This window comes from Taurulus bubalis, assembly GCF_910589615.1.
Source record: "Taurulus bubalis genome assembly, chromosome: 4".
In the NCBI taxonomy this organism is placed as follows: Eukaryota; Metazoa; Chordata; class Actinopteri; order Perciformes; family Cottidae; genus Taurulus; species Taurulus bubalis.
In genome coordinates this window covers 20,115,710-20,143,449 of record NC_136592.1, presented here as the reverse complement: position 1 = coordinate 20,143,449, position 27,740 = coordinate 20,115,710, and the positions used below count along the sequence as shown (strand labels likewise).

The 27,740-nt window shown below is 40.1% G+C and overlaps 1 protein-coding gene across 1 annotated transcript in view; it reads right to left on the bottom strand.

Moving 5' to 3' along the window:
* Window positions 1–24,156, bottom strand: part of LOC306735511 (talin-2) — a gene marked incomplete at its 3' end in the record, with an annotated part of 42,624 nt that extends 18,468 nt beyond the window's left edge. Inside the window, exons 1-27 of the mRNA XM_079216986.1 lie at window positions 24,009–24,156; window positions 23,247–23,344; window positions 21,941–22,070; window positions 21,443–21,595; window positions 20,540–20,682; window positions 20,147–20,274; window positions 19,802–19,865; window positions 19,589–19,693; window positions 17,071–17,226; window positions 16,067–16,168; window positions 15,439–15,515; window positions 13,524–13,704; window positions 13,130–13,243; window positions 12,795–12,903; window positions 11,667–11,875; window positions 10,472–10,570; window positions 9,726–9,893; window positions 8,843–8,977; window positions 8,413–8,572; window positions 7,084–7,250; window positions 4,567–4,695; window positions 3,585–3,698; window positions 3,261–3,374; window positions 2,717–2,851; window positions 2,237–2,365; window positions 1,926–2,028; window positions 1,100–1,308 (exon numbers count right to left, since the gene is read on the bottom strand). Coding sequence (XP_079073112.1) covers window positions 1,100–1,308; window positions 1,926–2,028; window positions 2,237–2,365; window positions 2,717–2,851; window positions 3,261–3,374; window positions 3,585–3,698; window positions 4,567–4,695; window positions 7,084–7,250; window positions 8,413–8,572; window positions 8,843–8,977; window positions 9,726–9,893; window positions 10,472–10,570; window positions 11,667–11,875; window positions 12,795–12,903; window positions 13,130–13,243; window positions 13,524–13,704; window positions 15,439–15,515; window positions 16,067–16,168; window positions 17,071–17,226; window positions 19,589–19,693; window positions 19,802–19,865; window positions 20,147–20,274; window positions 20,540–20,682; window positions 21,443–21,595; window positions 21,941–22,070; window positions 23,247–23,344; window positions 24,009–24,144 — 3,567 coding nt within the window. The 5' untranslated portion in view covers window positions 24,145–24,156. The remainder of the gene's footprint in view (window positions 1–1,099; window positions 1,309–1,925; window positions 2,029–2,236; window positions 2,366–2,716; window positions 2,852–3,260; window positions 3,375–3,584; window positions 3,699–4,566; window positions 4,696–7,083; window positions 7,251–8,412; window positions 8,573–8,842; window positions 8,978–9,725; window positions 9,894–10,471; window positions 10,571–11,666; window positions 11,876–12,794; window positions 12,904–13,129; window positions 13,244–13,523; window positions 13,705–15,438; window positions 15,516–16,066; window positions 16,169–17,070; window positions 17,227–19,588; window positions 19,694–19,801; window positions 19,866–20,146; window positions 20,275–20,539; window positions 20,683–21,442; window positions 21,596–21,940; window positions 22,071–23,246; window positions 23,345–24,008) is intronic.
* Between the last annotated feature and the right edge of the window lie 3,584 nt (window positions 24,157–27,740).

The window sequence follows — 27,740 nt, the reverse complement described above, 5'->3', positions numbered from 1 at the left end:
GAAAAATTGATATCACCATGCACATGTTTTCTTTTATGAATATCAACCAACATAATATGTAGGTGTTCTCTTTGGGTGTGCAACAATTCACAAACTGTGTTGTCACATCACAGAGGCCAACACCGAAGCATATGACAACAAGAAAGGGACCTTAGTGAAGCAAAGAAAAGACCATAATTTAAAAGAACAGTGCAGGCTTCTTAACGTCATCTCATATTGCAATTTAAAATAAAAAAAGTAGTATTCAATTTATGTAATTTTTCAAGATGGGGAAAAATAACCAATGTGTTTTTCGCTACTTGCTACTTGCTAACTGTGGAGAAAATATGAGGAGCACAAGACGTAAATAATTAAAAAAGGTACTTGGCCTATAAATGTGCCACCAGGTTTAGTATAGGAGTCCCTTGCTATATTTGACAGGCATTCACTTTCATGTATTCCCAAGCAGACGTAGTCATTCATCTGGCTCAGATTTGATCCACAAGTCAATATTTCGCTAAATATATTGAGCAAAGCTGGGTTGGACAAAAAAGATAACTTTACTTTCAAGTTTACATGGATGCATTAATTCATATTTTACAAACAGATTCCGTTTATCCACCTTTAAAAGTCACCTTATTTCTATGTAAAAAACAATGAGTTCGATAAAATGTTCAACAATATTAAGCATTCTCCAAGAGCGACAAGTTAAAATAGTGTGGTTTATTATTGTAAATACATTTTTCATTCATTACATTCATGGAAGACTGTATGTGGGGAGAAAGATGTGACTAACATTTCCTTAAATTACCTTTTGGAGGATGGAAATGATGGCTTGATGGCATGATAGCTCAATTACAAGTGACTCATTGGATGCAAACAAAGTTTTCATGGACCCACAAGTTGTGAGTGTATTTTGAACCACCTGCAGAATTCTTCAGAATAGTCCATGCAGTGATACTTGATGCTGTTCGCTTTAAGGCATTGGTGCTATAGTCTCACAGAAAGATGAAAAAGATGAAGGACTGAGCCTTGCAGCATCAAGAGTCACACAGAGTGTTAATAAGGATAGACATGAAGAATGGACTGCATTTCCCCAAGCAATCACAAAACATCTCACCTGCGCCAGCCTCTGCTGACTCTCCGCATCTCCGGGGGAAATCAGTGCCTGCTTAGCCTCGTGAATGAGCAGCGCGGAGCCCTCCATAACGTCACGAGCTGAGTCCAGCATGGCGGCAGCAGCATTGGGGTCTGTGGTGGCGGCAGCGACGCCGCGGGCCGCCTGGGCCAGTGTCCTCAGAGCCTGAGCAGTCTCCCTGGCTGCTATTCCTACACGCAGAATGTGACAGACAACAACGACTCAGGATCATTTCATAACAAGATAATGTCTCTCTCATTAACTATTTTTTACATCCTTGCATTGACAGTATTTCCTCTGACCAGACCAGGTAACAGGCAGGAGCAACACACGTGAGCATTTCTCCTCAGGTTCTATGGACAATAATGTGCTTCATTCCAACCAAGGACACTATAAAAAAGGCAATGAAAAGTCCTTGGCATTTTGTTTTGTTTTTACAACTGAGGAGAACATACATAGCTATAGGTTAGGGTGTTAAAAAAGGGTCTTGCCCTACTGCTTCACACAAAGCAGCCTATTTCGTGCACGGTGTGAAATCAGGGCAAACACCTGAAAAGACTTTTGTCACTGTTTTGGGGAACTGTATAAATCTGAGTAGTGCAAATAATTCAAAGTGATAATCCAAAATACAGTGTATACTGCAAATTGTGTATGTTCACAGCAAAAGTTGTATATTTATGATTAAAGAGTCAAGAGATATGTTTATTTGAAAACTGGAAAGCAGTTGGATGGAGGTGTTACATGAGCTTTGCTCCTTGGTTGGTGTTCAATGTATTTTTGAAGAAGTCAGTGTGTCAGCAGTACCAACCTGTGTAGTGTTCATTTCCTTGTGCAGCACAGGTGAGCAGTTGAGCCATGGACGATCCAACTGACTTAGAGGTGCTGCCCAGATCCTGAGCACACTTCTCCAACTAAAGCCGAGGGAATGGAGAGAAATAAAACAGCAGCTTTATCTGTAAGTAACTAAATATTAGGCTGCAAAGCCCATTGTACCCTGCTTCAGACAGGCGTCGCCATCAGTCAATATATTTTGTGTAACTAGATTTAACTTAATGCAACTGATATTTTTCATGTTAGGTTTAGGAGTCAATCTCGTGGTTCTAAAATAACATATCTTACCGATTCTCCTGGTAGTGGTTTCAGCTGGGCATTAACAGCAGCCAGCATGGCATCTTGCAGCTCACTTCTCAGGGTCTGGATGGCAGTGAGCGCAGAGTCGATCTCCATGGGGCCGCAGGCTTCATGAGCCTAACAAATTAAGGGTGTATGCTGTCACTCACAACAAGTCACATAGGTACATGGAATATTGCTTTTTTATTGCACTTGTCTTGATCCTTTGACCAAAAAAATATGTTGTTGTCAGTTGTTTGAGTTTATCACGAGCAGAAACTGTTAAAAACTAAACAAATATTAGGACTTGAGGAAAGTGCATAAAACTACTGTCACAAGTCAACCTCTCAACTGATCTGATGTTGACTAAGCATGATGACAAAATTAAATCACGTTTGACAATATTTTTGCCCATGCCATGAATTTAAACATTACATATCCTGTATGCGCGGCCACATATGCAAATGTTTCTGTGTGTCTGTGCTCTACCTTCTGTACAGACGTCCTCAGTTCAGCCAGGCAGGTGGCCAGGTTCTTGGCACACTGACCCAGTTGCATGGCTGCAGCCTGATCAGTCACCGTGGGAACAGATGACTTGGCTGAGGTCACCATCTTACTACCAGGCTACAGAATGGAAAATAAAAAGGAGGAAACAAATGTTTTGACTTTAAAAAAAATGTTCAATAGAATTATATTTTCCCCTAGAGCATTAAGGAACTGCCTCAAAAACTAAAGGTTGCACCAGGCAACAGCAAGGGACCAAGGCTTAATTATGTGTTGGTATTTGTGGAGACTCCACGGTCGTCCATCAGCTCTAAAAATGCAACTGAGGCCTAGATGCATAATCCCACCAGATCACTGCTGCTTCGTTACTGGCCTATTTTCATGACAGGAACACTATTTATACTTTGTTAAGCGTGTTCTCTTGATGAAGAACTGACGTTATTCAATTTGAGTATTCAGGACCATCTCCCCTCCAACAAATCAGAGAAATGTGAACGACATATTGCGTGTGTATGTGTATGTGTGTCACCTGTAAGAAGTTCTGGCTGGCAATGATAAGTGCTAGTTGTGCACTGAGGTCCTCAGGTTTTGCCTGACTGCCACGCACCCCTTGGACCAGTTGTGGGATGTGGTCTGCCACTGCCTATACACAACACAACACACATGCATGCATATAAACAAGCTTAAATACAGTCAAAATGGAGACTCGGTATAAAATCCCCCTTTTACACTATCAATCATCATGCAAGCAATTTTAATGCACACAATACAATGGCATTAAACAGCTGATTAGGTAAATTAGGATTATAAAAGAAAAATGTAACAAACTAAAGTGTAAATAGCACCGACTCACCTTACAGCTCTGCACCAGCTGCTGGTGAGCAGCAGTGTTCTTGTTGGAGGCAGCAGCGTTTTGAGCAGCAGCGATGGTCTGTGTGGCTGCTGCAGCAGCTTGCTTAGCAGCATTCTGAGAGACACAAAGACCCATAAGAACTCCACATGTACAATATGGTTAAACAGTAGCTCTCCATCTACCACTGAATCAGTCGGTCCTCAAGTGCCCATTTAAAAAGACTTAAGGTCACATTTCAACAAGATTCTCCTCTCGAATAAAGACTTACTGTGCTATTATTTTTTTTACATGTGCTTCCATAAATAAAAAAAATGTATTATCTTCACAAGATGATAAACTGAAAGCGTCTCACCTGTCAATGTAAGATGTATTACTAAACGGCATATTGTAATGAATTTAAGTGTAAATGCAGCATAAATTAAAGTTGTATCAACCTTGTTAATACAAAACTAATACATTATTGTTGTTCATTATTGTTGCTGTAATATTAGGATTTGTATTATGACGTCAAATGTGCCTACAGCTGCACATTGTAACAAACTCTAAAAAGGACAAGGAACTTGTTTAGCATTCACTGCTGCGACATTCATAAACTCTGTTAATGAGTTTAATATCTTAGTTTGAAGAGAAATTGAGCTGCAAGTCAAATAACCCCGAAGGCAAATGAGCCACTTTCGATCCATTTTATTGATTAGTCTTTTTCCTTCTTCCTTCTTCAAGACCATTTAAAAAAAGAGCAACAACAAATCTAAAACGGTCGAAAAACACTGACATTTAATGACAAAAGACGTGCTACTGAAATCAACATTAAATACTTGCAGCCAAAAAAGGTCTCGTGGTATCTTAATATTTGGTGATTTAGAAATGGTGACATTTACGAGTGATCTTGATGTTAGCGTAATATTTTATTCAGATTCCTCATCCTGAAGGAGCCATTTCTCTTGGGACAAAATGTTGTAAAGGTTAAGCCGGCATCACTGACCTCCAGTCTGTTAATTAGTTTCTTCTTAATGGCATTCTGAGCAGCAGCGTTGGTTGCCACACGCAGCCCCTCCGCTGCCTCCCGTAGTCTTTGCTGCTGGTCCTCATTCTCTGGGTACGCCGCCGCGCCCTGAGAACACAAACACACATCAAATACACCACGACAGGTTAGCAGGATGAAGAAACAAGCTGGTGTAAGGGTGGGAAGACAACAAAATAAAAGGCTGAACGATCTGCTGACAATACTCCCAGACTTTCTACAAATGTTTTTTTTTTTTTTTTAAGCGTCATCATGAGCATCATTTCTGAACATGTTTGCACTCATCACCTACACCTAGTGAGACGAGCAGCAGAGCCACCCAACTGCCATCAGCACATACAAGTAATCTTAGAATATCCAATCAGTGGAGTGAGACCTTTGAACATGACGCAGATTGAAATAACTGCACTCAAACTGAGCTGCAGCTCGTCTTCATCACTTCTTTGTCGAAGGCTAAAATATCACAAGATGCCGTTTATTCACATTAGCGAGCAGCTTTTTTTCTCTCCTTTTCCTGTTTATGAAACCAGCGGTGCAAGGTGGTTCTGTGGAGACCAATATAACTCGGCACCTCCGTGTCTCCTGCAGTCGGACAGAAAGCTGCTGCCATTGGGTTCATTAATTGGGAACTTTGTAGCGGTAGCGGAGAGGTACGTGTGTGCTACTGAAAACCAAGGTCATTTTTAAACCCACAGAAGTTAACACAAGTCACCAGAGACACAAATATATGAACAATATACAAACATTAAAAAAAATGTTTGTAATGTAATTTTTAGTAATTGGAAAAAGTTTTTGTTTCAACATTTGACTTTGCGTAAATCACGGTATACGTTAGATGTTAGTGAGCAACTTCAAGTCAGTGTTTGCAGCTGCCTGTTGGCAACGACTGACACCATTTCAATTGAACAGCCATTTGCATATTAAGTGCTGTTTCCAGAAGATGTAACAAGATATCACATGCAAGAATCCATAATGGGGAACTAGCCTTCAAAAAGCTACAACACATGTACAATATGTGTCTCACATTACCTGATGCAGACTTTAAAAAAAAAAAGCTGTAAAAGATACAGTCCAAAAACTAAACTGCACAAGCTCAATCAATCAGTTACCAAGGCAACGGCTGGCTGACGTGTGAGCCTCCATTGACACAGATACATTTACAGCTGCAATGGTGATAAGTCTGGCATCAAACTCGACCATCAAACCAGCTGGAGGGCATCATTTCATTTTAATGGTGGAAGTGGAGAGTTTTTATCAGAGTGTGGGTGTGCAAGCTGATGAGACTGATGTAGAGAGATAACAAATAGATAGTTTGGATGGATGAAGATGGGATGAGTCCTTCAGCAGTCTGAGAAGAAAGCGTTTGAGCTCTTAATAATAATAATATTATGCTGGAAACTTGAGGTGTGAGAAGATCTTGAGGGAACATTTCAATTCTGTATAGATTCAGTTATTTCAACCCTATGGTTTAGTATTAATTTGATTATTCATATTTTACTCAGATGTCTTCATAGGCCAATAGCTGGCCATATGCATGAGGCCAGGCTGTGTATAAATCAATGTACGAAACAGGATTGTTTGATCCTATTAATTAAAACTGTTAAATATTATGTTAAAACATGATATTCAATGTTGTGTATAGTGCCAGCAAAGTAGTAGCTCTTTTATTGTGTCATCTTAATAAATGTTTAAAGCAACAACTTGTTCATGTATATTTATTAATTTCAAATACATTAGAGCTCTGTCCAAGTCCTATTTTTTCTATTGAAGAATGTTTTAAAGGTCATCTTTCATTTATGAAACATCTTATCAACAAGACTGAGCAGAATCACTTCACAAACAGTCATCCTTGGTCTTTTCCTATTTTGTGTGGACGGACACACACACACACACACACACACACACACACACACACACACACACACACACACACACACACACACACACACACACACACACACACACACACACACACACACACACACACACACACACACACACACACACACACACACACACACACACACACACACACACACACAGCCGTCATTGAAAAGGTCACCCTGTACAAGAGTATGAAGCCCAGACCTTTAGACTTTCATCTGGTCTCAGGTATTGCCTTATCTGTAATTAAAACCAAAGCCCTCCCCAAAAATATCCACCCAAAAGATTTATTTGGGTGGACTGTTTTGGTGACACTGAACCCCAAGTTACTCCCAAATCAAATTTAATTTATGTTCCTATATGTATACAAGTGAATTACGCTTGGACTAAAGCGTGTTTTTGACAATCTCTTTAGTTCAGTAAACTAAGACTATAATGGTGTAAAGCTAAGATATAAATGAAAAACTACAAGAAAACTAGAGACTTGCATAATCTGTCCACACACACACACACACACACACACAGTGAAAACAATACCACCATCGCTGTAGCTGCTCATAAATATTTCATGCTATGTATGTCACACGCTGTTACCTTTGCTGCCTCCACCATCCTTGCTGTGGCATCAGCTAGTAATTTAGCAGCTGCCAGCAACTTCTTCGAATTGTCAACGTCCACCTCAGCCTCAGCGTCAGACCTCATGGCATTCACCAGGTCCGAGGTGGCCTGAGCCAACACGCGAGCCTGACGGACCATCTCTCCTGAGACGAGACGAGAGAAGACAGAGGAAGTGTAGAGGCGAGGAAGAAGGTGGGAGAGAGAGGGATGGGGAAAAAGTTGAGAGCAGTGGATTCATGGATGAGTCATACTAATGAGAAATTAAAGCATGTTAATACAGTTATATTTTAATTCAACTGTGCCTTTGCGGAAAATCCTCCTGAGTTTATTGTCGTGAACAATTTGGACACAATTGGATGAAACTCTGAACATATTCTTAAAATCAGACTGATGAGAAAAGACAAAGGTGATAAGAAAAGGGGTTGTTATCTCTATTCTAGTCGTCAAAGCAGACGTGGCACATCACACAAGATATTTGCCAATAATTCATGTGAGAGAATAAGCTGATCTGCCAACAGAAGGATTTGCTCTGCTTTTTCTTCTGTTGTTACATTACCTGACATATTTGACACCAGTTCAAAGGTGATATTTGCCAACTAGCTGCACGTATTCAGGCCTCAGCAGAGCAAACAGCAATTCTAGTTGTCTATCAAGCGAATCGAATTGGCTAAGCTGACCGCTGGCGCGGGATATTCTCTGTGAAGCTCTCTCTATCCACCCGTCTTTCTCTGCTGTCAGACTTGCTAACATCACTGTCAGCTTTTCTCTGTGGCTTCCCCATTGCTGACAGAAGTCCATTCAAACCCACCATCATACCAGTCTCTCTGAGGAGACGATGCAATGGATGACTCACAGTAAGACATCTACTCAGAAAGAAGAAACTTTAGCGCTGTGGAAAGCAAGTTTTAAAACTGTTTTTTTGGGGGGGTTTTTTAAACAATATATTTGGCAAAGAAGGGTTTTTAGACTGACATTTTAAAGCATAACAAGAGTTCACAAAAATAGTATCGAAAAATAAAAACGTACTGAAATGATCGAGCTGTGGGTTGTCTTAATAGCTTTTTTTATCAAAAACTAAATTTTAGTTAAAAGAACAATTAATTAACCCTTTCCTTCACCTAGGTAGTCTACATAATTACTTGAATCACAAATAAAAGTGTTATACTTCCAACAAAATTCTGCCCTTTTCATGTATTTTATAACATTAACCATATTGGGAAAAATGTTCCCACAACAGCTGAATGTGGATGCACAATTAAGATTCCTTAGTTTTCATCTGAAATCAATATCTTCTTTTGAACTCACCTGCGTCTCCCATCGAGCTGAAGATGTTCTCAGTGACGGTCATGATGGTGTCTGTGGCCTGGTCATAGCGCCCGATGGGCTCTCCCCTTGAGGTGTACTGGCGGACATGCTGCAGGAGATCTCCCAGAGACTGACTCACCACGCTGGCTGCTGCGCTCACCTTCAACACAGGAGATGCACATCACGAACGTTAGTGCTGCGTCTCCTAAACTGCATTATTCCCTGCTTGTTAAGCTGGGTCTTAGTACAAAAACTGAATAACCTAAATAAAAAAATGTAACTGGGAAAACAAGAAACTGGTCAACTTATTTGTTGCCAATTATTATTTTCTGAGTTGAACTTGTGATACATCTTCTGAGACAAAACAAAAAATGCTCCATGGATTGATTCAGTTCAGTGCACCTTTGGTCTTAACATCGATCAAGCTGACCTGTTTAAGGAGCTCGCCATCTTCTGTTGCCGAGAGGCAGGCCTGGACGCAGCTTTCCACCGAGCGATCCACCAGCTTTCCAGCTTCGATTAACTGCTCCTGGCAAACCGGTGAGCTGATGGTGGGACTCACCACCTACGACAATAAAGGGAAAAGTGAGGGGGAAAGAAAGTGATGGAGAAGCAGGAAAGAACATAAATGATACAAGTCTCCATTTAAAATGGTAGAAAAAAAAATATGCCCAAAGTTATCTCCATCTAACTTTCCTAATGCGACTCAAGCAGAAACAACAAATATATTTTAAATTGGAAACCCACTGCTTCAGTCTTTAACATCATTAAATTACGTTTCACAGAGAACAGCAAATGGGAAAAAAACTATTAGAAAATGATTCAGCAGATAGTTTTCATGACACATTACTGAGAGGTGAGGATTTGTTTAATGAATGCAACTATTCTGATTGGGACCAGGAGGGCATTTAAACTAATTAGACACATGTGGGTTGTTCAATTGAAGACGTTCAAATACAATGCGGGCACAGGGTATTTAATGGTGCCTTGGTGCATCCTGGTATATTAACTCTCCAATTTATCTGGAGGTTAAAACAAATGTGGAGTTTATTTCAGTACTTGAGGAATTATTATTTACCAAACCTCACTGCACAGTTTACTTATGAGAAAAGATAACAAAGCAAATGGGGAGTTATTGCCATCCAACTGCAAGGGTAATATTTAAATCAGAGACAGAGCTTACATAATGAATGAGAAATGCATGGATTTGCATTAAATCAACGGAATTAACTTTTTCGGAATTGAGCTCAAGTCATAAGAATAGTGATATAACGCACGTCCTTTATTTCAATGAATCCAACTTAGCATTGTACCTTGGCACATGCCACCAGCTGGGAGGTGGACAGGGCACACTGGGTAGCAGCAGCAATGACCCGGTTCTGAAGCACGGTGTCCTCGGCCACTTGGGCAACGTTCTTGGCCTTCAGCACCAACATGGCTGCAGCGTTGGCCACTGCTTTGGCCAGATTCATCAGGATGTCCTACAACACGGGGAAGCAAAGATGAACAAAAATAAATAAGTTCTATAGTATAATTATCTCATTCTCATAAACAGTTGAAAAATATTATGGCATGTGGATAGTGCAGAAAAAAAACTTACAAAATAATTCCTTATTGCTTTGTGTCATAGGATTGTGTCTGTAGTGTGTAACTGTGCTTAAATATTATATTATATTGTCTCGTATATATTGTACAATAAGCACACTTACCCACTGAGCATTTACAACATGTATATGTACAACTCATCATGACTCAATGATTGTAACATACTGTGTAGCAGCATGTCAGGCAGGATGTAAGATTAGTTATAGAGTTAATCTATGTATAACCTTCAGCAACAAATCAGGATTCAGCCAAGTATGAGCTAAATGAAAGAAAGACAAAGGCTTGGCAGCTAGATGAGCATTCAATTCAAACACTAAGCTAAAATACGAACATATTCCCTCCATATTCCCCTGGTTGCAATGCGTTTTTGATTAACTGAGGATTGAGCTGTCTTTGATTATTACTGTTATTAGTGTTGGGATGATGATGATAAATGGACAGGGTGCAGCGTTACCTGGAACCTCTCGTCTGTCTCGCTCTCTCCAATCTGGCGCAGGAGGTCTCCACTGGCCTGGCCGATGCTGCCTGCTGCTGTCAACACAGTCTGTCTGGGCTGCGCGCACACACACACACACACACACGCGCACACGCACACGCACACGATGTGAAACTGCATTTGTACGCCTAGTTGGAAACAACATCATCTTGCTTTTTGAGGTATGGCTCCTTAGTAACACGTAATGGGTTTGACTTCGCTGCATGCTGCATCTAAAACAACATCAATGCCATTTGAGTACTGCACATTGCTTAACAAGTTGTTAGCTATTTAAACACAAAGAAATACATCATATTGCATTTAGACAAACGTAACTTTAACAAACAGCCCACATCTCTCCGTCTAACTAGCCTACAGGCTTCAAGTTATCTTTCCAACTACATGTATGGATAATGCAGCCGTGTATAAAGCTCAGGGTTGACCAAACACTAGACAGACCTGTGCATTATGCAGATTACTAGCCAACAACTGTACAGTACATTAACTTCTGAATGACAACACACTCTTAATAGAGCTCAGTGAGAACACTACAGTCCAGCAAACCAAGTAGATGGAAACTGCATTAAGCAAGTTTAGTTTCCATAAAGGCAAAAAATGCCTGCTATTCAGCCTCAGTCTGAGGTCTTTATTTAGACCAACCTGAACAATTCAATTAGTCGAAGCCGGCCAGCAGCCGAGGAAGATAATATGATTAGGCGTAGTTTGGAGGAGCAGGACAGACACTGCATCATTAAGAGGTGAGGCATTGTCTCAGAGTAGAGCTGCTACATGGAACATTTTATTAACTTTTTAGATTGATGTCTTTTCTATCCAAATTGCCAAACATAAAAATCTGTCATTTCAATGAATACAACAGTGAAAGGTTTGCTTGGCTAAAATCCAGAGTCAGACTTCACTTTCACAAATTATTCTCAATTTTTTTCTTCCTTTCCCATATAAATGTCTCCTCTAATATCTCCCACTATGTCCTTCAGACTGTATTTGCCAGGTTGGAAAGGCAGAAAATCCTTCACGGCTGATTTCGGAAGCAAAATAAAGATAAAACAGACAATATGGTAATACTTACACAATACTAAACTGTATGGTATGAAAATAGAATGACAATGTTTTGAAAAGACATCACTATCTCATTGTGTGGGGTTCCTTTACTCACCTCTCCAGAAGCCGGCTCCACAGCTATGAGCAGGTCAGACACGGCCCCTGCGAGTGTCCTGGCAGCCCTCATCAGGTCATTACCTCCGCCCACGTCGTCCTCCATCAGTGCAGCCAGCAGCTTTACACCCTTTGACATTTCTGTCAGGTTGGAGGAGATGGTGGTGATGGCACAGCCCACGGCGGTGTAGTCTGTGTCAGTCGGATCACCTGAGTATGGGGAGATACGACAGAAGGGCCATCAAATAAATAGAGTTCTAGAGAAGTGGATAAAACAAAGCTTGTCCAAATTAAAATCTTCTTAAGATTCACAGACTGTTGCCTAAGCAAGTGACAACATATGTGTCTTTAATTTAGATTAGAGACTGTATAAACATATAAATCCATTTTAGCAAAGGGAAATAAGATGGAAAAGGATAGAACCTTGGGACAAATCATTCTAAAAGCACAGATACAATAAAATAAAAAAAACGCATCCACCAATTTCATCCTGGAATGGATCAGTATGGCACAGAGCCAATATATACCTTCACTGGGCTCTATTAATTAAACCAAACCACAGCATGATATGAAAGAAAGAAAGAAATTATCCTTTATTAATCCCCTCAGGGAAATTATTCTCTGCATTTACCCCAGCCTTAATTATTAAAAGGAGCAGTGTGCTGCCCTGTGAGGCGCCCGGGGAGCAACTAGGGGTTCAGTGTCTTGCTCAAGGACACTTTGACATGCAAACTATAGGGAGACCAGGGATCGAACCGGCTACCTTGGTGTTACAGAACGACCACTCTCCCCATGAGCTAGAATTTATACAGGATCTACAATGATGTTAATGAACACCAGACAGATGGAAAGGATCGGCTTTAAAGTCACTAATTGGCCAGATAATTTGAGCTCTGAAGAAAATAGTACCCCTTAAATGTACTTAACTGTGGACGCGTCTTAACACTTTCGCTGGTTTCATTAAGCATTCCTAAAAGGCCTCTAATAAATCCCACAAGGCTATGCACAGATATACAATGTGGCCCAGCATCAACAAATTGACATTCAATATCAGTGAATTGCAGTAAATGCAATCCATGTTAGCAGACAAACGGAGCACAATCTGCTGAGTCATGCCAATGCCACTGACCAGCAGTGAGGTTGACAACAGAGGCTGTTCCTGCAGTGATGGCGTCGACCTGGGAGTGGATCTCATGTTTTGACTCATCCATCTTGTTCTGGATCCACACCTTGGATGCCTAGGTGCACAGAAGGGAGACCAAACCAAAAGTCAATCATTTGCATGCATAAATTCACCTAAACATTGCTGTCAGTCTGCAGACTTTGTTGAATTGTTATTAATCACTTTGCTTTTGTTTTATGGCCGTTCCACTGAAAGCATGCGTTGAAAGTGGTATATCACCATAGCATGTGTATAAAGTATGAGTATCTAGGATTTCTTATTGTATGTGCCCTGTACAGTACCATATCTTGCCCCAGTGGCGGCAGATTATCGACCTCCCCAAGGTCAATCTGGGCTTTCTGCACAGCTTGCATACTGGTGTTGATGGTTCCCATCAGAGCCTGTTGTGCTGAACTCTACACATACAGGAAGAGAAAACAGGTTCATTTCTCACAGAATGCAGCCTATAGGGATTTTTCAAGAAGCCGTGCTGAAGGAAGATGATTGCCCTCTTGTGAATCTAATTGTTTACATGTAAATGTATCAGCCACGAAGAGGGGAAAAAAGGGCAATGCACCCGTTTAGTTGTGCCACCGAAAACAAACTTGTTTGAGTGGCATAAACCTTTAAAAAGGATTTAGTATGTGAAAAAAAACTCAGCAAACATCATACTGAGAGCCATTTTGCTGTTCTTACAAGAGGTGGCATGTGTCCACGGTGCATCTGACCCATTGTGATCTGCTGTTGAGCAGATGGCATGGTGCCCATGCTGAGCGACTCTGTGCCAATGGAGCCGGAGCGGATCACCCCTGGCAGTGCCACCGAGCCATGCTCCACCCGGCCCACGCGATTAAACTGCTGCTGAAGGATGGTGGACCTGTAGGCACACAAACAGGTAGTGAGTGCAACATCTAACAATGTAAAGGGATAATTACTTTTCTTTAAAACACATTTCTATTTCTGACACAAACGTTTTTTTCCTATATTCTTAAGCTTGTCCAAAGCAAATATTTTAATAATTTGCTCAAAATTGACTATTTATCAGTTTTGGTTACTGCTCTCGGTCTTTGTAGGGCAGTATTGAGACAATCATAGATTTGTTGTTTTAGTGAAAACAGACCTGGTCCTTATTTATGTCTATTTTCAGCTCAACATCACAGACCTTAGTTCCACCAATATTATATATTTTGCGCTGCCTCATTTGAAAGACACTTGTCCATTTGACCCTCACCTCTCAAATCATGCATGCATGCATGCATGCTAAGGCACTGACATCCTTAACAAAGAGCAAAGCACAGTACAAGCTAAGGAACATACCATGTTATTGTATTCCACTTGCCCATATCATTTTTATTTCTTTAAATATATAAGCCAAATACTTATTCCAGCAAGAACAACAAGAACGAAAAAGGCACTAAAAAGAAGAGAACACAAGAGCATGTTTCTAGTGCTCACCATGTGTGTGAGTGTGACCATGGGAGGGATTCAACACCAAGCAATGTGGTTGTGTTTGTTTGTGACAGTGGGCCGCTAATACAAAGCAGACCGACGCTGCAGTGTCTTCCCACTGTGTACTTCTGAGAGACAAAGCTTTGTTTTTCCTCATATCAGGCATTCCAGAGTTTGACTTGCTACATGTTTGCAGTATTACAAACAAGCCCAGACCAAAATAAAAAAGTAGAAAAAAATAACATAACAATTGCAGCAAATTATCTCTCAGTTTAAAGCAGGAAAGCAACATCAATTGAGGCTGGACAGCAAAAGGGGCTTCATTTACGCATTGAGAGTCCACTGTGGATACATGAGCTAATACACATCTCATCGGGAAATGTTCAGAATCGGCCTTTGCTCATCCAGTGCTGCAAAATGTCCTCACATCATGATTATCTCTTAAGATGAAGTCCAGCTGAGGACGCGCTCATGTGGTGAAATAAGCTCCTGGAAGATGGATGTGTGGTCTGTGGTCAAGGGCGGCAGGGAGAAGGAAATTGAAAAAGCACCCAGTCTAATATTGTGTTTTAATAGAATATGCAATAACTGGGCAATAATAAATTGAGCTCATAGACAAACCATTATCATACCTCAGTTTATACAACTACTGGAGGGAATGGAGTCACATGGGTACTACTGGAAGGATTAATCTATACAACCTACAGTTTGTCCCGCAGCTTTATTTCCATTTTTTTGCTTCTGTAAAGCTTTCTCTATCCAAGAAGTAGCAGCTCTGAGGCTGTATTCAGCCACATTGTTGCTTTGAGCTAAATGCTAGCGTTTGCGAGGTACTATGCTTACAATAACACCGTCAAATGCACATTTTTAGCAGTTATGTATACCATCTCAGTGTTGTGTGTTGGCATGCTAATATTTGCTAGTAAACCCTTAACACAACAAAGACAAGTGTTGAAAGTAATGTATAATTTTGCACGTCAAGAAGCAAAACATTGGAACATTTTTACACTTCATTCCTTGGAGAATTCAAATGTTTATGCCATATTAATGGCAATTCATCCACCAGTTGTTGATTCAACAGACTCATATTCACTGCGGGTAAAAAAAAAATATATAATATTAACATCGAAACAATTCAACTAGATATTACTAATTTACTTACTTTTTCGGAGACACAGATTCCTCAAGCATGGTCGACTCCTCGTCGCCTTCTAATCCAAAGCGGTCCTTGCTTTGCTTCTGCAGCAGAGAGAAAAGTACACTAACGTTTAGTTTCACTCTGAGTTTCACTCACAGTGATTTAAAAAAGTAATCCCAAGGCTTAAATCTCTGATCTAGAGTGACATAAAAAAAAAAAATAGGCCCAGATTGGTTTCAGATTGACACATTTCATTCTATTTTTAGTTTTTGGATAGACCAGATAAAAGTAATTTAAACTTAAATGTTATATGAAATAAACCAGATGAAAGCAAAACAGTACGCACAAGCTTTGCACTTGTTATTCAAGTTGTGCTACCCTTTCGACAGGTGTGCAGAGATATTTTTTCAGTATTTTGAAGAAACTACATATTTCTGTTAACCTTCTTATCTAAGGAAAGAGGGAATGGAAACACAAATACGCATGCAGGGATTTGAGTTATTTCAAGTGTCTCTCCGCCACATGAGCCCAGCTGCTCCGTATTTCTGTTTATTTAACTGCAACTGTACAACACAGAAGCCTGAACACATCAACAGATCTGAGACTTCATCAATTCATTATGACTTGGTGTATCCAGAGATAAATGTCTCACCTTTTTGAGGATGATGTCAATGTAACCGGCAATGAGCTGAGAGATCTGTTCCCCCTCAGTGGTCTGCACCGAGTAATAGCTCTCCTGGTACTCCCCAAAGTCCTACACACACATGCACACGCATGCCAATTTTAAACATTTCATACTGGGCTGCAGGGAAAGTAACCACTGTAGTGCTTGTACTGTACACAGGCAGAGGATTCACTGTGAAGATGAATGTGAATCCATGAAGCCAGCTAGTTGCAGATAAATAGTACACATTGTGTTGGGTGACATCAAACTGCTGCAACATACAGAAAGTCGGATTACCCCAAGAGGCATGTTGGAGCAAATTTCACGAAGGAAAACAGAATGGAAACAAATTAATCTAGAGGACTTTTTCAGTAGAAATCTGTACACCTCGTATGGGCACACTTAACTATAAATCAATGTGGTGAGTCTATTCACGACAGATCAAACTCTATGACTTCTTCAACATGTTAACAAATCACATCCATTTTGAAGCCCAATGTCACAAAAACACAGTGCTGAATTAACAGCAACCAGTGTGTGTGTGTGTGTGTGTGTGTGTGCGTGTGTGTGTGTTAATTTAATAGAGACAGTTCATCTACCAGATCTGCAAGATTAAATCCAAGTTGCTCATTGCCACAAAAAAGGGCTATTGACAGGTAAGACAAAAGAGTCTGTTCAATAACTGAAGTGCGAGAGGGAATGAAAGGACAGGCAGACTGAGCACTACAGTGATCGTTTTAAGGCCACTGCAGTGAACAGTTGGGTTCACTGTGAGCCTGTCCTTCTTATTTACTACAAGGAATTTATGCTCAGTGTGGACAGAACGAATAAAAGATAAAACGTCTGAGAGAACAAAGCCAGCAGTGCAGAGACCTTGTGAAAAAATATTCAGAACTGGTGAAGTAAAACTCAGAAGTCAATGATGAATCCTAGTATAAGACTGGATCAGGGTGCAGTAAGATGTTGTAGGTTTGTTTGCATGTGCATCTTACCAGGGTGAAGCTCTTGGGTGACGCTGCCCACCTCTTCACAGTGGTGAGTGGCCACTCCTGAACCACATCTTTGGTCTTCTCCTCCACTCTCAACACAGACTCTTTGGTGATCCCAAGGAGCCGTGGCACCAGCTTGTTCTTACTCTTCATCTTTTCCTGCAAAAAAACAATTATTTTATTCAACACTTTCACATTTTTAAAACACAACACTTTTAGCTCTTCTGCACTTAAGGAAATCAAACCGTTCTCACGACTTTTATGAAGAGACATGGCCAAAAAAACTCAAAACTTAACATATGCTCTATTTAGATGAAGTAAACCTTATTTAGTTGTTTAATTTTTAAATGACATTTTTGGCTTCCATACACTTTTAATCCATCCTTTGCATTTAATTATATATTACATTTTGGATGTCTGTTTTTAATCATTTTAACTATCACTATGAACACACACGATTTAACTGAGGCTTTGTGTACTTAAATGTCAGGTTGTCTTATCTCGTGATTGTCATTGTCTTATGTATGCAGGACACTTGTGAAAAAGTCTTCCCTTTCATTGAACAATGTTGCATGAATAAAAGTAGAATTAATAAAACTAACAAGACACCAACCCCCATGATGCAAACAAACCATTTTAAAATGTCACTTATATTCCCTTTAGCAAACAACTCATTTCCATATTCCCAGGCCTGCTGAGGATATTACTTCAATAAAAAGGCATTTATAGAAAAGGACAGATTAACAGTTCAAGCGACAGAATTTAAATTCATAAGCTTGCAGCTTGAAACTGTAATTCTGCTGTCAGACTGATCTGCCAAGATGGGTATTCATCTGTCTAACCAGTTAACAAAAAAAAATAAAAACTTTCCCCACTTAGTAATTAAAGCATTATGTCTTAATCATGTCTTTATCTGCCTGTCAAAAACTCTCAACCTCCCCCTGTATTCACTAAGCCTCTAATGTCATACTTCAGTCGCTCTCTGAACCGGCAGAACAGCTGACTTATTTTCCTTTCCCTTGCATGGAAAGAGAAATAGTTTCTCCAGGAGCTGCAGTCAGTGAGCAGATGGACAGACCGTGATGGGCTGTGACGTGAGGGCAAAGAGGTGAGTTGTGTAAAAGTCCTGGAGGGCCTGTAAACCCTCTGGGGCCTCCAAGGGTTATGGGTTAGGGACTATGGGCTGCATTTTTTCCAGGGTTATTTTTAAGATGTTTCCGCTCCACTGGATTACACTCAAGAATGAAGGAAACGACAAAGGTGAGCAGATAAGATGTCAAACTGATCAAGGGGGCCACAGATCCAAGGCCAGGAGGTGGGACATGGTTTAGGACTTGTGAGTTTTACGCTTAAAAGGAATAAAAGGTACAAGTACAGTGTGGACCGGCAGGACTGTAGAATGTGTGAGCTACTGCAAATGAGGATTTGATGAGGTGAGCTCCAACCTAATAGAACGTTTGTGTTTTTTGTTTAATACTTAATCTCTAACCTTTTCCCTTGGTGCTGAAAGCTACTGATGAAAAGCCAGGAACTGTCTGGCAGAGAGTCAGTAACAGCAGTAAGAGTGACTTTTTTTTTCCTGCGCAATTACCAGAAACAATCTCATTTTCTACGAGAAATCAGCGATGAAGTCAGAACAGGTGACAATTGGAAAGCAATGTATTGATGCAGACAGGGAAGTTTCCCATGACCTAATGCAGGATGTCCTCTTGGTGACAAATGATGTGAGGGGGGAGAAAAAAAAGAAGCAAATTGTTAGTTTCAGCAGGCATCTCCCTGGCAGTTGGATTTATTTGGTAGAGTAAGTGGCCCAGGTCTGCCTGTGCAATGTTTCCCTCATTTACCCCACTTCCTTCCCACTTGCTCTGAAATAATCTTTAGTGGCACACTCGGCTGCACAGACAACATTTGGTTTCCTGCCAGCAGCACGCAGAAAGTGAGACAGCGAAGAGATTTAGAAGATGTATGAGGGATCATTTATGGCATGCGAATATAAAACGGTTCATTTTAACGATTTGGTCAAAATAGCTATATAAAAACAATGGATATGACCAACCCATTTTAGAAAGAATTGACAAATGTTATATTTGTCGATGAAAATACTTATGAATCATTACATTTTTTTCTCAAAAGACATTATGTAACATGACAATTTATATTTAAATATTAAAAAATAACTAAAGCATTTTCCCTATTGGTTTTGGGTGACATGAGAAGCTTTGAAAGATCAGGTGGACACAAACAATTTCTCCACCTGCTGGGTACTGCCTTCAACCTTTTTATCCAGTGAATAGCCAGCTCAAAGAACAGATTTCCCACTCGGGATTTAAAAGGCTCCGATTAGATTTAAACCAATTCCAAAACTGTTTCCTCTTTTTAGAGTATCAAAAAAAGATTAAACAGGATAAAAGAACTTCAGGCTAGAGGATCTTTTCAGTGAATACAATCGTCCAGTGGAACTTCATTACAATGGTGTACTTTTGTGAAGTCCTAGAAATAAAACACATTTGTTACAACTTACCTTGACCAGGAAAAAGGAGACGCCATATGTCCTAAGAGACCGTGCCAGTTTGACATATTTCACTTTTGCTTCAATCTCTGTCATTTCTCCACAGTCTTTGTGGTCCTGCAGGTTGGAATGTACATGTATTTAGCGTCTGAACCATTGGTGCACAATTGTCAAATGTAAACCAATCAATATGTGCATTTTCTTTTATAGACAATATGACCACACCTGGAATATTTTCTTCTCATTTCCTCTTTGCTTGATGTATTCTTTGGGTAGAAACTCCTTCAAGCTAGAATAGAAAGGAAACACAGAAGAAGCAGACATTCATACAAAAAGCATGAACAATTTTTTTTCTGCCTCAGCCTTAAAACTCATCATTTTCACAAACTCATGAAACTGAATTCATAATATGAATACAAATGTTTCTATCGGTACTTTGGTGAAAGGTTGACTTTTCTTTCTTTTTTTTTTTACATTTTGCAAATACTACGGAATGAAAAGATCCATTTTCTTAAAAATGCAAAACTATTGAGTATGGATAAACGTTCTTCTTGTGAGATAGATGCTTACTCTAAGAATCCAGGTTTGTGTTTATGTTCTATGTGAGGTCCAAACTGAATCTGGGCCTGAATGCCTCCAAACTCGCAAGCTTTGTCGAATGATACAGGGTGAGAACCGTTGAGGATGTCATCTCGGGCCTGAAAGAGAAAAAAATAAGCGGTCAAACAAATTGAACCGAGAATGCCTTATATTATAGTTTTGTGTCAAGTATCTGTATCTGATTATTACAAACAGTTTACAAGAAGCACACATTTCTCTAATATCCAGGTTATCTGTCACTGCACATTTTGGTAGCTACGTGTCACCATTAGGTGATGATGGAGAAATGGATGGTACTGTATTCCTCCTGGTTTGGAGTTAAGCTCTCCTCTGGTGGTAAACATGTTAGAATGAGGGTCAGACCTGCACATAAAGAAGATTGAGTTGGACGGGGTCTCGGGAGTCCACGTTCTGGTCGGAGTAGAAGAACTTGCGTCTGAGCAGGAGGGTCTCGTTCTCGTCCACCCCCTGTTCTCTGAACGTTCTGCTGTGGTCCAGCCAGTTCACTGACAACACAAAACTAGTTCATGAAACAAATCTAGCTATATTTTTTTTACATTAATCCAATCTACGTAGTTCCAGAGAAAAGAAAGGATTAAAAGCAAAGAGATCAGATAAATCCCTGAATGTTTGGGTGCGAGTTGTATAACTGTGTGCGAGATCTGTGCGTTCTCAGCTTTATCTTTATTATCTGGATTACATGACTATCAACACTGAGCTATTTCCATTAGTCCTCCATTTGCCTGGCTACGGAGTTTGCCTTGATGGCCAGCTCTATGAAAAGTGAAAGCCGTTTCAAAACCGTACACTGCGAACTGTGTAATGTTATATGCAGATGGGCATGCTTTTCTAAATTGCGTCTAATGAGCGGAACAGTAACACTATGCTCCAGTGGTAAGCATCGACAGATATCTGTAGACTGTACAAAGGAAAAGCTTGTTTTCTTTTTCATACGCCACATTTCATCATCAAGACAATTCAAAGAGCTTTACACAAAATTAAGGAAACTTTTTCTTTAATCCTTTGCCAGTCTGCAGTCAAAAACATCACGTAATTCTAAAAGTATCCTTTAATCCACTTTGGCACAAGACTAAGTTGAATGTGGAATTTACTGGTGGAAAGGAGAAAGCGTCTGGGCTGATCACATTGTAGATCCATCCATCAGGGATCAACCCATCAAGGCAAACAAGTGTTTAACGTAAACACTTGGCAAAATAAATGACATCACCTACACCACCGGGTCAAATATAATTCCACTAAACTCACAGTCATCGTCTGTGTGCAATTTGGCTTTCAGCTTCTCCATTTTTCTCTCGTCTCTCAGCAACGTCCTGTCTTTCTTCAGCGTACCAGTCCCATCTTCCTTCTTCTCCTCCACCGTCTCTTGGATCAGAGAGTACTCCTCATAGTTTGTGATGCCTGGAATCAAAGGTGGGGGGATCATCAACGATATCCAGAATCCGGTTGGATACACGTTTAATTTAACAGGATTATTTTTGCTTCACGCTTTTAGTATCTCTGTGTTTTACATTGAAGTTTATATGTGTTTTGCAAAAGCGCTTGTACAACAAAATGGGATTAAAATGTCCTCATGGTAAAGCGATCAACCTGCATGCCTTGCAAAGACAGGGTTAAGAAGACAGTGAATTCTACAGTTTAACTATGTCTTATCTTACCTAATAAACAGCAAGTAACACTTGGAAGCTATACAGCACACTCCAAAAGCAAGGAGAAAAGGGCCAGTAAAAGAAACTATGCATGTACCTATTCTACTGCATATAGTCACAAGCAGTTCTCCCACAGTTTTGGAGTCGTCCACCATGATGGTTTTCACGGCCCCGTCCAACATTTTGATTTTCTGGGGCTTCTGCTTCTTCTTGTATTCAAGGATGTCCTGCTCAAAGACAAAAAGGTAGAGAGAAGAGAAGAAAAAAAAGAGAGGAATTCAATGTAAGAGAGAAAGAGGTGGAGAAAGTACCCGCTGAGAAAATGATCAAATGCATCCAAGTTGCGTGAAGAGAGGGGAGAATATAGGCCAGAAAACCTTATTTAACGGCTGCCCATCACAGCTCGCTGCTCCCTTCCAATCACAACAATGAGGAGAGATTTGGTTCAGAATAATTGGTCACAGTCGTGCCTTCTACCTGGGTTGCCTTTGGTGGATTTGAAGAAGAGAAACCATTTAGAGCTGCAAAACCAAACCCACAGATGTACTGAGAGGCAGCACTACGCGACAAACCAGAATCGCTCGGGCGTTTGGCAGCAGGATTCCAAGACTGGCAAACAGCACTTTTAAACCGCATCCTTTGATGTGCTCAATTCTTTTCTTGATATCCAAATTTCATCCTGTGCTTTTATTCTCTCATTCTGCTTTACTATTTATGTACTGCTGAGGCCATGAATTATACTGTACACTGTCTTTGTTCCCACTTGTTATTGAGGAATTAATTAAGTGTTTTTCAATTAATTTAATATTTTTTAAGGATCTTTTCAAATAAAGATAATCCTATTGTGCTGTATCTCGGTAAGCAGTTGGCCATTAGAACATCTGGAATCATGTAGGGAGGTTACTAAAACAACCACTATATACATGAGCTGCATATACATTATTATCATCATTTAAAAAAAAAAAAATGGTTTGGGGTATGTAGAATATTTGTGTGTGTTGCAAAACCATGGTAATCAATGCCCTAATCAGTATTCAATGCATGCAGTTTTTTTGGGGGGGGGTGGGGGCTGTAATATCCCAAAAAAAATCCCAAACAGCACATGATGAGGATTAGTATTACTTCATAATTCATTATGTGTCAACATTAATTATTGTGATTCTCAGACAGATAGCATGGATATTGTGTGTGTACAGGGTGTGTGTGCACTGTCCCGGGTGCTGAAATGCAGCGGAGGAGATTGATAAACTTGTGGTCATTATTAAATTATATAGTACTTTACTTTGTTACTAGTGTCTGTCTGTGTAAAGTTGTAAGCTTGTGTTGTTGTCCTCCTCTCCCGCTGCTGCTTTAATGCACAGGCTTAAGCTTAACTGTTGCTTTAAACAGGTGTATATATTTACCCCATTACGGAGCATGTAGTAGTCCAACGTCCTTCCAGACTCCAGCCAGATGCCTTTTCTGGGGTCTTCATCCGACAGAAACAGACCATAGTCTGAAGCTGGAACAGTGAGGAGAAACATTAGCATTTTAGAGACTGTGATGGAAGTTAGTCCTCATGCCAGAATCAGCAAATGGGAACGATGATGATGCCAGGTGGAACAGGAAAGTTGGACCCTGCCACCTCCTTCTGATCACCTGTATCACCGTTACAGAAGTAGTGAAAGATAGCCAGCTTTGACTGATTGTAGTCCAACGTGCGGCGTCTCAGCAAAGTCACATTACCACTTAATGACTCTACGTTCGCCTAAATAGACAAAAATATCATGTAGTCTGATCCCAGCATTGATTTATCAGACAATAGCATTACATTAATTATTAATATACATGTTTCCTCTTAACTGTAGTGCTTAGATTTGGAGATAACGGTCAGAGATGCCTGCCTTCTTTCCATTATATTGGGACTATATGGCCCTAGACTTGTGGCGCTCAAGATGGCATAAATACGTTTGAAAAACTCAACAGCAATGTGACCCAGTTACTCCAGATAATCCAAAGAGCTTGTCCTGAGCAGTTTTGTGTAGGAACAGTTTTCTTTCCACCATAGTGGAAGTTCACATATTCAAAATGTTTAGCTTTGCAAACTCCTGACTAATTATAGCTCAAAACACACTTACTTCCTTGTACAGTTTGAACCTCATCTAGTGCCATTTCATAATTCTCACCCTGTCCACTCTGAGCCTCTGGGACCCTCTCTCTGATTATCCTACAGGCGTCATAGACGGCTGTGGAGGGCTCGAACTGCATCGTCTTCACAACATTGCACTGGCGAATGCAGATTTTCAGCGACAGCACCACCATCTTGGCAGGCGGTGTGGGCAGGGGCTGCAGCTACACCTGCACAAAACGACGAGGACAGAGGGGGAGGACAGAGCAGCAGAGGATTATTCCAAGTCCAGGAAGTCCAAAACTTGAGCACAGTGATGCAACTCCTTGACTGTGATGAATGAGCCAGATGTTGGGAGAAAATGACTTGCCCTGTTGTTAAAGAGAGGACGCATATACTTTACACTCCGATACACATTTCTCTTGCGAATGGGATAATTGTGATTTTCAAATTTGAATATACTGTACTAAAATGTCTATTAATCCACTGTGGCCTCGCTGCTATGCTTGATAAAACAGGTAACATCTTTTTTATTTTCCCCATTAGAAAAAGCAGCAGCTAAAGCCGTTTCCTCTGCACACATCTGCACTTTCTTGTAGTTAGGTTTTTAGTAATGCCACACACACACACACACACACACACACACACACAGTTATCGCTTTGCACGGTTACCCTTATATAAACAATATAATTTCATGAATGTAAAGAAAGTGCCAATTTGTGCACAGTGAGGCCATTGTTATGCTTCATAAAACAAAAGAGCCGACAACAAATTTATCACTTTTTGAAAACGGCCCATCTGGTCCCTGCTGGAGACAAAGAAAAGACACTGAATATTCTGAGCAAGAGACTTTTACGGTCAAATAAAGCAACAAATGTACCCACAACAACTGGAACTGGAGAGGAAACTCTCGGCAATCGTTTTCATATGAGACAGGCGAAACAAACCACTTAGTAAAACATCACACTTCGGATATCCGTTTCATTTTCAGTGACAAAAATATCAACAATAACCTGTATTTGAGAAGATGATAGTATGTGTTCAGAGACAGCAAAGCAATTTCCAGCTCTTCATCTTCTAAAGCGAAAGTCAGTTTTGGTCCCACGCTGTTAGCATACTCCACAAATAAAGTTAACCACAAAGGTATAGTGAACAACACACTGGCTACCACATCGGTTCATAGTTAGGTAATATCCATGTCTCAGTGTATTAAATAGACATTTCACCCAAACATTCATGAATTAAAAACTATACTTAAAACGGTTATAGTCTTATATTTGTATATTAACAATGTATCAAATGTTAATGTGAAAACATCCAACCATGTGAAAGGGGTCGCTCGTAGTAATGAACCTACAGATAATTATCAGCTGAATCTGCACCAAATGGCAGACAAGCTGCTGAACATAGAATTAGCATTTAGCAGCTAAAGAGCCAGAATCTTTCCCTCGACATTTAGAGGAGACCAAAAACAAAGCGAAAAGAGTGAGTATTGGACTAATATTCACCAGGTGGCCATGAACACAACTCCAAATAAATGACAATGTTTCTCTCTAACTGCTGGATGTGTAAATAAGCAACTGTTCATTAGTGGGGATTTGTCAATGCTGTGTCCACAACTCGTTTCTGTTGCCCCCAAGTGGCTCAAAAGAAAAACAGTTTAAACATAAATAAAAATATGATTTGACACTGCTGTAGTTCACAGAGATTAAATTCAGGAAGAAGGAGGAGAACGCTAAACATCCCCAACAGAGCACCTACTGTCTGGAATAAATGGGAACACAAGGCCCCTCTGTGCTGGGGGCGGTCAAAGGTGAGGCGTCAGTCCGGGCCATGGCTGAAGTACAGAGGCAGCCCCTCAGCTGCTCCGTTAGCTTCTGACCCTGACATTCAGAATCTGGTTTCCATGCGAGATGTGTTCACTTACAGAAGTGAAGGTGTTTGTCTCTACACACAATGGTGACACTCCTCTGCAGTATTCTGAATCTAACTGTGGTAATAGAACAAATAGACATGATCTAAGATACAACATAAGTTGCCATGAGAGTTAATAACTGCCTTGATTGGTGTACTAGGTTTTAGTGTAGCCTGTAAAATGGTCTCCATTATTGCTTTGGGCACCGTCTTAAAATCAGTCAACCACTTCCACAAACCTCCTGTTGATAGCGGTTGGACCACAGCCAAACACTTTCTTACAATCACTCACTGTCTGAGCCTGACTGAACTTTGAGGAAAAACACTTTTCTCATACAGATATGACCCCTTATTCTAGACCAGCACAAGAGTGAATTCAGTAAATGAAAGCAAGAAAAGAGACTTTGAGTTGTTTACAATTGTAGGAACGCATTTGTGAATCCACAAATCGGCCAGTATCACCATCTGGATCACAGTTATTTTTTTTCCATTTTTCTGTTGTAATTTGATCACGGACTGGAGCCTCGGTGGTCTGGATTTTACCTTTGGCTCTGTATTTGTTTGCCTCTGCACAATAGACCAACCACAGAAATGATGCATTATTGCTTTTTTTAGACCGTAATTGCTGCAGCATCAGCCTCAACACGTCTTAAGAATGAGCAGACAAACAGCAGGAAGACGTAAAAAGACAAGAGGAAGCAATGAGGATGCCACATGATAAAATAATAATATGAAATCAGTGGAACCAGCAGCGGGCTGGTATAATTGTATTTGTAATATACAAGTTTATGAATATTTGACTTTTTTTGCAACCATGTCCTTTAATCACATCCTCTTCATCTTCCTTAATATCAATGGATTTGAAAGTGTAAAAAGAACTTGGGTGCAGCTGACAATGCAGCTCTAACTTCTGCATACTGTAAATATGAGCATGTTATTGACTGAGTGACATGTACTAGTTCCGCCATAGTTCACATTGAAAGTTACGTTTTTGTCGCCCATTCAGAATCTTTTGAATGACACAATATACAGTACAATGGCATGCAGAAGAGCAAAAAGAAACCCGACACTGCACACAAAAATGACCTGGCCATTTGCTGTGCCCTGTATGGAGATAGCTTTCTTTTTCATGCCTTTCATTTGTTAGTTTTATCACATATAGTAAAAATGCACTTTTAGACTACATGCTTTAACGCTTTAAGGAGAAATCAGTTAACACAAAATATTTTTCAGCCTTAGCAGTAACACGACTATTGATTATGCCACACACCATGGTTGATTTATCTTAAACCAGGATGAGCTCTGATGTAAATCCTCTGTGAACTATAAATGTTTTCACTGCATATATTCATAGACAAACACTGAAAACACTTTCAACTTGTTTATCAAACTTTTGAAATGACACAATCACGTCTCACGAAACAAATTAACAGCATGACACTCCAATAAAGCTAATTAAAACAAATTTGAGGGAAACTTCTCCTTCATCAAGACAAAACAGAGTCTTCATCAAAGCCGGATTACCACCGAAGCATCCCAACAAACATTTCCCCTTCCCTGCAATGAGAAAGGATTTGCCAAGATCCAATGTAATTGTAGAGCCCCCAAAACACTTGCGCACAACCAACTCATTAGACTGCTACCAAATCCAGTGTGGGAATATAAACAACAGCAGTAACAACCACAGCATAGTAATAACCATGTATGGACCGAAATTGCGTTAGGTCCATACATGATTATGAATACACCACTTTTCTATTTAAAAGAAATGTATGGGAAAAAGAGACAATAATAATATATATACACACACATTATATATATATATATATATATATATATATATATATATATATATATATATATATATATACATAC